Genomic DNA, 9,311 nt, shown 5'->3' with positions numbered 1-9,311 from the left:
TTTTCCTTGTGATTTTATTTTTTTTTATTTTTTAAATCACAACTGATGTCCTTTTCATTGCAAAGATCGTGTTGTGGATGAGGCCAAATAGAGATCAGACCAGAGGAGAGTTCAGTGCATAAATGAAATCTAGCTTCAATAAATTAAAAATTCTCATGTACCACACAGTATTTCCCTCACGTTGGTAATATAAAAACAGGGGAAAAAAAGGGGGCAGGACACTGGTCATGCAGTAAAAAGTGGGAAATATCGAAAGGCAAAAACACAACGTTCACCCACAAGAAGACTATGGCAGAGAAAAGTTCAAGGAAACACTGCAGAACTCATTTTACAGACACCAACATCTCACGAAATTAAGAATCTCGGTGCGCTCAAGATGTACGTCCCCATCTAATCCGACGCACCTTTTGTGTTATTGCCCATTAAGACGTCCAGTGTACAAACACTGCAGTGCTGGACCAGCATCTTGACATGGCTTCAAAAAATATATCAGATAAATGTCAAATCACATTATTGCTGCAGGCAGCAAAAGGTCACATTCAACAAAACATGTTTTCCACTGATAAAAGGGTGTAACGGGGTGGAGTCTTATCTCATGTGTTGATAGGTAATCGGACACACTTAACACACACCTGTGCTTTGATTAGACAAACATGACCTTTTGACATGAGTTTTAAGGTAAGTCAACCATCAGCATTTGTTTTATCCATTCATGTAAAAAAACAACAAAAAAACGTATTTCACACACCAACAGAAAAAAACCTCATCTACAGAAAATGTGGCACAAAAAGGGAAATCTTAAAAAGGTGTAATCTGTGTAGACTTCTATATGGTTATAAATTTAACATGATTAGGAGACTAATACAATAATAATCTGGCAAATATTTAATTCAATTTAATGTTTCTTTTAATAAACTACCAAGGCGATTGAATGAGGATGATGTAATGTTTAAATTACTTTATCCATAAAATCTATGTTAATCTGTCCAACTCCGTCTCGATGCCGATTCACAGTAAGTCATTTGCCAAGTAATGTTGAATGGCTTTTTTTTTAGAGTTTCCCTTTGAGCGGCATCGCTGACGGCGTTTCCTCGATGAGCAGTGGGGGCGGGACAGGGACACATGGAGGACTTTGTATCTTGTTAACTGTTAATGTCTTTCTGCACATTAGAAGGTGTTGTTACAGACTGTGGATTTAAAAGGAAGTCGGTACGCTAAGAAACAACCAAATACAATTACCTATTTGAACGTCTTTATGAAAATTTGAGTATTCAAATTCAAACTTCTCCATGGCAACCAGGTAGGGTGAGCAGATCTGCTGACTAAAGAAATTCTTGGCTCAACTCTGCCTGGTCGGTTTCTCCCTGTAGCTGCCTGAGACGACACATGACATCGGTTTGGCAGAGCGAACCCTCGTACATCATACAACTCATCTCATCTAGATCTCACAGTTGTTGACAAATGCTTCCAAGTCCCGCACAAGAGTGAACTAATGAAATATATGTCCGGCGCAGGGATCCTTACTAATGAATGACGAGACATCGCTGTCCGTGACGACAGGGAGATTGATAAAAAATGATTCCTGATTATTCTGGTCCGTGAGACCACATGGATTAAGTTGACAGCAGGACAGGATCTGACATCAGAGTCTGTGGATCAGGATGAAGGAGATGGAAGCGATTCTGCTGGCTTTGAAAAGCATAACGAGAACAGCAGCTGCGTTCCCACTGCTAAAAGTTCCTTGATTTGTGAAAAGAAAATGAGGGATCGGGGTAGAAAAAAAACTAAACAAAAAAACCCCTCATGCTTCTTTAGTTAGCCTTCGTCTTGGGTTGGGTGACTCTGCGTACAACACTGTAGAAGACTCCAAAGTTCTGCAGAAAAAGAGCATGACGAGAGTTCATTATCATTTTAATCGCAGACCTTTTACGCACATGGAATATCAACAACGTCGACGCGGAACCGTGGGCGCTCGTCAACGTCAACTTGTCCGTATTGATCTCCGCCGACTGCTCAAGAGGAAAGATCTGACTCTCTAGCGCCCAAATGCTCCACCGCCGTGAAAAGCAATGAGCTGATACATCATTATTGTGAAACATTGGTTAGAGGCTGGAAGAGAACGCCGCGTGCTGGGGGAGCTCAGTGACTTACCTGGATAGCGAGATACATCATTCCCAAGTAGGCTGCGATGCACACCGCCAGCAGCAAGTCAAAAATAGCCGGCTTCACTCTGAGAGGGGACGAGAGTGAGCGAGATACAGGGGCGATTATCAAAAAGGGAAACCGCACCAAATCCTCTTTGACATAATGTCATGGTGTATTTTAATGGACAAAAAGAAAAGTGTGAAACTAAGTGAAGCCTTGGGGACAGAGTTATGAAGGTATGAGGTGAGGAGCTCGTTACCTGTACGCGTTCATAGTCTGCTTCAGCTGGTCGTAGAAAACAAACTCTGGATCCCTGAGGACAAAACAGAGAAAGACTTGAAACCAATATTTCAAGCATATTTCATTTGTGGCGATTCATTCATGACGCTGGTACTTTTGATACTTTTGTTTTAAAGAATTGGTGGTCCAATTTCCAATAAAATACTGGAATATTTAGACTGTGTTACACCGGCTGTGATGACAGCCTACTAATTCAATCAATAGAGGGAAGATTAACTCATGTATTTACCAACTACTGGATCTGTGTGCTCACTCTTTAAAAGGAACAATGACCTTCCCCGTCGCCCGTCTCTACCTTTTGTCAGCTTTGACGTAGTGTCTCTTCACGTCCTTGAGGTAGTGTCCGAGGTGATACTCCAGAGTGGACACCACGCTGCTGTCTTTGTCCACCAGCTGAGCGGCTCGGGGCTGCGCCGTGAGCCAGTCCACCACCGCCGACTGCTGCTCGTCCTGCACCTGCTGACGCAACGCGTCGCACAAACCGCATTACAACACGAGGCGTACGCCATGTCAGCGTCCGCGATGGACGGCTCGGTGTCCTCGCGCAAATTCTTTCCCCCCCCCCCTGACTTGCAGTTGTGTGACTCACCATCTGTTCAGTGAAGATCTGCAGGTCCCCGGGAGCCCCCTGTGAAGAACGGTGCACACAACAGCAGAAATGTCAAATCCCAGGCGGGAAGGAGGGAGACTCTGGAGCCGCATCATCTCCTCCGTCTGCGCGTTTACCTTTTCTGTGAGGTTGTAGATGACCCGAGCCAGCGCCTCGGCTACCAGCTTGGTGTTCCTACTGAGCTTCTTCACATCTACATGAGGCCTGTAAAAACACAGTAACACGGGTGCACGCAGTTAAGAGATGGTGGAAAGAAGACAAAAAGGTGAGCCAAAGAAAGGGGAGTGAGGGGGGGGCACCAATCAAAGAGCATCCATTATAACCCAGGGCAGCCGATACGCTAAAAGTTTGAGAGAAGAAAGAGTGAACATCAAATAAACCGACCGGAAAGGGGTCAAGTTTCAAATTGTAACACTTAACCGATTAATGGTTTACTAACAGCCAGGAGGGGACAGGAGGGGACAGGGTGGGACAGGGTGGGACAGGAGAGGACCATACAAAAGATGTCACAGCCAAGCTTAAACAACCTCACTCTCTCATTCCACATCTAACAGAAGTGCATAAATACGGTCACGAATGATGTCAAATATGCACTGGCTGCACCCTCACAGCGGTCTTTCGGTGAAGGTGTATCCAGGGGACTGGGGGGTAAAGATGGGGGGTAAAGATGGGGGGGGGGGGTGGAATGGGCCTATGACATGAAGCTGGGATGGAAACGCTTTTCTCTGGGGTGATTCGGAGACTCGCAGTAGTGAACCCACCCAGCAGGGGGCTCTCCCGCTCCGTGGCGAGAGGAGGGGGACACTGACCGCACGTCCATGATGCTGAAGCGCTGAGCCAGGCGGTGGGAGGGCAGGTGGGACAACGTGAAGGCCGGCAGGCGGCGGATCCCGAAGCGCTCGTGCTCCCAGGCCAGCATGTCGTCGGCCAGGTTGATTTTCTTGTGGACCATGGAGAACTTGACCTCCGGGTACTGACTGGCGGCCACCTGAGAGGAAATGTAGTTCCAAATGATCAACTAGAATCTAATTCACGACACGGGTCGAGTCAGATAAATAGAGCTAAACTAGATTTGACGATGACATAAATGAAAATAATCAGACTGAGGTGCATCAAGCCGCGAGGTTCTTACCAGCTCCAGTTCTTTAAGTAGAGAAAACTGAGGAGATCCTTCTTTAGGAGGTTTGGACACGTGGAGATGCAGAGAGTCTCCGTTCCCCAGAGTGTCCAGACACAAGACAAAGGCTACGTTGTCCTGCAGCAGACTGGAGTCTATCGGGAGAGGGAAAACAATGGAATATGTGAATTCAAAAACAGGAGGGGGTAAAAACATTAAAACATCAATAACCAAATGTTGAATGTAGTGACTTATAAGAAAAATAATTCTTTGTCCAGATTGTGGGTATTAGAATAGAATCATAGCCCAAACAAATTGCATACAGAACCAAATTGTAAGAACACGAGTACCTGTATGGTCCAGATTGTCCTCCAGCCAACGCTTGGTCCCCTGGTAGTTGAACTTCCCCCCCCCAGATACAAAGAACAGCAGGTTGTACCTGCGCACACAACATGATTCACACGCCGGTCAAATCTAGGAAGGGAAATTTCCTGATGGATGCGTGATGATAAATCAATGAATAGCTATTAAGATTAGAGTTAACAAAAAGGCAAATGACAATAACGATGATACATATAAATGATGGACGAATCAAGTGGATGGTGCTGACTTTCAACTTCTGCCACACGCCAGTAAGACAGTTAAGTCCATTAGTCCTTCACAGACCACTCTGTCAGAAGTCCTTCCACTCAGCTACTGCTGGGCACATTTTGACATAAGAATCAGTCTGCGCCATCTTATTGACCGCTTTTAAGTGTTTACCAGTTGGCTGTGGTTCTTACGGCCGGCAGAGTGCACCGAGGATGTTCGGGATAGTTCTCAAAAAGCATTTGAAGTAGGACTCTAACCCGGACAAATGTGAGGGAATAAAAAAAGATTTGATCTTACGCTCAGATGGACCACTGAGGTCAGCACTCAATACCACTTTGACCGTTTCATACATAATGCATAAAATGAGAGCGCAGCATAGTCCAGGGGGGGGGGGGGGGGGGGCGGTCTTTAACATGACTTTATAATAGACAAAGCTTTTTTTTAATGCAACTAAAAGTGTTTGTAAATATATATAGATATATTTTTTTTTTTACATAAAGGGCGGAGGGACTTCCAGCCACTATTTCTTCTGTCTCCCCTCCGTCCAATCCTTTTAGAGCTTTAAAAGCTAATGACGACATGAATGGCAGCGCCGTCCTCGTCACTCACCCAGCGTGTGTCCTCTTGTAGGTGTAAAGTTTTGAAAAGAGACGAGCCAGCTCCAGCAACATGGACACCCCGCTGCCGTTTGAGTCCGCTCCGTACGACAGCCACTGGAAACACACAAACGTTGGTTTACCCTCCGGTTGTGTTGCATTACAGTTTGTCTTAGAAAACAGTTATTTACTAAGGGAAACAGGAGCTGTGAACATACAGGAGCGATTCCAAAAGAGTCGTAGTGGGCGACCACCACGATAGTCGGCAGGTCTTCTCCTCCGACTCCGGCCAGACGACCCTGGACAATAAAGAAAGGGCGCCATTAGATGACATGAAGAAAACAAAAACAATCACATTATCTAGATCATGTGCTTCAGCTGAACCAATGGCATCCTGCTGATTAAACAGGCTGGTAGCACAGCTGCTGCAGGTTACAGTCGCATTCGACCTCATAGGGTTTTTACATTAAATGTCATTTAGCTGACGCTTTATCCAAAGCGACTTACAATAAGTGCTTTCAACCATAGGGATACAAACTCAGAAGAGCAAGAAACAAGAAAGTGCAATTTCATTGACTTAAACTATGTGTTCTGCAGAGATAATCAACTTGAGACAATGATCAACGCCATCCAAAAACCACGGAATTGTGAAAAGAACGGACAGAAATATTGTGGTAATCAATTCCAGAAGAACATTCACATGAAAAGTATTAATAATCCTTGTTTAGCGTTGGAGCTTTCAGTTATACTCACAGGAAATACAAGGAAAGGAATACAGGTAATTCTATCTGCGATTCAACAGTCCTGACAACCAAGACTGTAACAAGCAACCCTGACTGGTGCTCCTGATGTTTATTTATCTGTACAGAAAATCCAGGTACTTCAGTTTGACATTTTGGGTCGATTCTATAAAAGAAATCTTTTATTATTATATCAATTATTAAGAATATAATGTGACTGAAGTTACAAATACTGATATTCTTCTTTGCAAAGATTGGCTCGTGGGAAAGTTAGATTAGAGTAGAGATTATGTTGAAGTGTCTCACCTCTAGACTGGTGATGGCCCAGTCGCTGACAGCTTTACTCTGCGCTCCACTGGTTACCATCTGGAAGCCGTTGGCTGTGGCCGTATGCAGCAGCACTACAAAATCCAACACAGCATTAGAATTCTCCAACTTGCCAATCGTGGAATCATAAGATGCCCATTTCATTATAAATGTGTAAAATGCAGACATGGGAAGAGACATTGAACCCGACAGCAGGTCCGATCTAGAGCAAACAAATACCTTCTGCTGCTGATAACGAGCCCTGTGAGGAAGAGGAGGTCAGGGTCTGGGTGTAGATGGACAGCAGCTCATCGTCCTCCATGGCAAAGTAGACGGGGACGATGGTCTCCGTGGCCAACATCTCCGGCTCCAGCTCCATGAACTGCTGCACATGATAAAACAGGGGAGACCAGCGCGTTTTAACAAGACGCGGCACACAGCTCAGTTTGTTAGCGCAAGATGCTGATGGATCCAAACATGAAAAGGGAGTTTAGTATTTAATTCATTAAACTCTGCAAGTTAAAAACACAGCACACATTTTGGGACAGCCTCACTAGGAAGCAGGAGAGGAGCGGCATTACAAAATAACCTTTTGTTACTATAATCACTCACCAAAAATTGAAATTAGTTACGTAACGAAATGGATAACTCATAAAGTGCCCACTACTTGTGCTCTCCAGAAGGACTAATCTAATAATCTCGCTCATAAAACTAAGCTGTGGGTTTTTGTAGGATAACATCTAACCTCTGTGAAACCTTCTAAACCCTTTTCTTTGTTTTTGAGTCCCACTGAGCTCGGGCAAGTTAAGTAAAAAGCTTAAAATATAGTGCACATGATGGTGATGTAATCCAAACGGTGCATTTGGACACTGCTCGCCTCTGTTAGGATTTTCTTGAGAAATTAGGAATGCTACTCATTACTTGTACCGAGCATAGAGTGTGATAACAATACACGCAATATTCCTTCTTGTTGCGCCCTAAATTGTAGCCCACTTTCGAATGAATGTTGCACCAACGCTCTCCTTTGCATTTGACTTTACGAAGTGGAAACGGCGAAGGGACAGGGACACACGAGACATTCATTTCAGCGTCCTCACCTGTACTATGTCCTGGGGCATAGCAGACATGTTCTTGGGCAGGATGATGACCACAGCTCCTGCCGACTGGCGCAGAGCCTTCTGGTACTCCTCATAGGAGAACTCTGCCAGTCGCATGATAACACAACGACGACTTAGTACCTCTGCTTCCACAGTACGAGCCTCCGTGTTCAGGATGGCATTCCTGGTACCTGAGTGGGGGATGGGGGGGGGGACACGATAGACATTAATATGAAACAGTAACTCTTGACTTCATGTCACGTGAAAAAGCTGTTAAGCTGAAAAGCCACTGTGTTGAGTTGGAATGGTCAGAATGGTTCTGGTTCTGATCCATTCTGTAGACACGCACTTTAACCAAGGAGCTGTGGCTTGGTTGATCCCTTTTGTCAAGGCTGGTAACCTTCATGAATCCTCCTCAAACAGGTGACACACAAATAGCCATTACGACTTCTGCTTTGAAAATGCTGTTGCGGTTGGAAATTAAGACAGAGGTTTGTTTGTAATGTTGCTAACGTATTAATGTATTAGAGTGAAGAGTCGTAAATTGGAATGCGTTAGTGAGTACACGTGGGAAGGATGTTCAGATATCATTTTAAGTAACATTAAGGATCCAAACTGTCTCCAAATGAATGAGCTAACTTACGTTAGCTTGTCTCTCGTTACTAGCAAGGCTAAGCTACATTAGCACCAAGCTAGCTGCTGCTGCTCCGAACCTGCACTGAACTGTTGCTTACGGTCAGCTCCTGAAAGCTACGAGTTTGACGTTGGAGATCGCTTAAGTTTCGCGTAATACACAACATGGGGAAACAGCGGACTCACCGTAGGGCTGACCCTGCAGGTCGTACTGCTGCATGCGGTACACCGTAAACTCGTGCGCCGCCTCGGCCGGGAGCGGCGACACCAGGATCAACACCGCGGGGATAAACACAATGAAGGTTAAGGGGAACGAGGACTTAAACATGTTATCGAAGACTTCACTGGCCTCCTCAAACATTGTGGCGATTTTGTTGTGCGAACAGCTAGGGTTGGAATAATATGTTCAGCTGTCGCTGCGTTCGACTACTGACAGGCAGGGACCCTTGTTTAGCTTTAGCTAGCTAGCTAGCTTACCAACCACTATGCTCGACCGGAGCGTATGACAGATCATTCTGGTCAGGCGAATAGCGACCAGCTGCTATACTCTGCGCATCCACTGGGACAAATCCGACGTCCTTGTTTCCTCCTGAAAATGGAGAAAAATAATATTGTCTGTCTGTGTGTTTAAGAAAAATACGTGTTTATGTATGTCATTTATTCTATAAGTATTTAAACATTTGAGTTGTGTTGAATCAACGGTCCTTCAGGAGTCATCCAGGGCAGCTATAACCGAAAGGAGGTGTTATGTTATTCACTGACGCTAGATGCCGCTGGACACCTGCTTTTTGTAAAAAAGCATTTGTTTTTCTATTTTCCTGTTCAGGGCACGACTGTTGTCCACTACAGCATCTTACACAAAGGGCCTTTAATTAAGTTATAATAATGTTTGTTTGAAAAATAATTGATATCACATTTCATGGACGCCCCTTGAATTAGCAGGTTGTTAAGACTTGACCTGACACGGCCCGCTGCTTCCAGTGGGAGTCAAGAGCACAGGTAACATCCACAATACCAAGACAACCGCTGGTCAATCAGTCTTTTTATTAACAGACTTAAAAGCCCCTCGAAATAGTCAGAGCTTTGACTTGGTGATTGTATGAAACATAACAACATTTGTAATGCTTAACAACTTATTTATTTCAAAAAGAGAAAATATCAGTTTAACATTCCAGA

At 44.6% G+C, this 9,311-nt stretch overlaps 1 protein-coding gene across 4 annotated transcripts; it reads right to left on the bottom strand.

The window, feature by feature from the left end:
• Positions 1-6: 6 nt before the first annotated feature.
• Positions 7-8,894, bottom strand: ncln (nicalin). Of its 4 annotated transcripts, none has more exons than XM_040184547.2 (15): positions 8,322-8,894; positions 7,503-7,693; positions 6,646-6,790; positions 6,406-6,500; positions 5,578-5,658; positions 5,373-5,476; positions 4,523-4,611; positions 4,188-4,327; positions 3,817-4,043; positions 3,172-3,259; positions 3,035-3,073; positions 2,741-2,901; positions 2,405-2,458; positions 2,152-2,230; positions 7-1,874 (listed from the first exon to the last, which is right to left on the bottom strand). In XM_040184547.2, the coding sequence occupies exons 1-15, from the start codon at positions 8,494-8,496 to the stop codon at positions 1,812-1,814; spliced, it is 1,731 nt and encodes a 576-aa protein (XP_040040481.1). In that variant the 5' UTR covers positions 8,497-8,894; the 3' UTR covers positions 7-1,811. The 4 variants fall into 4 exon arrangements, with proteins under 4 accessions (XP_040040481.1, XP_040040482.1, XP_040040480.1 ...); XM_040184548.2 differs by having other exon boundaries at positions 2,741-2,904; positions 3,865-4,043; positions 8,322-8,850; XM_040184546.2 differs by having other exon boundaries at positions 2,741-2,904; positions 8,322-8,840.
• Positions 8,895-9,311: the final 417 nt, after the last annotated feature.

Source organism: Gasterosteus aculeatus, chromosome 8, assembly GCF_964276395.1.
Source record: "Gasterosteus aculeatus chromosome 8, fGasAcu3.hap1.1, whole genome shotgun sequence".
NCBI lineage: Eukaryota > Metazoa > Chordata > Actinopteri > Perciformes > Gasterosteidae > Gasterosteus > Gasterosteus aculeatus.
This window is presented reverse-complemented; position numbering and strand designations above follow the sequence as displayed.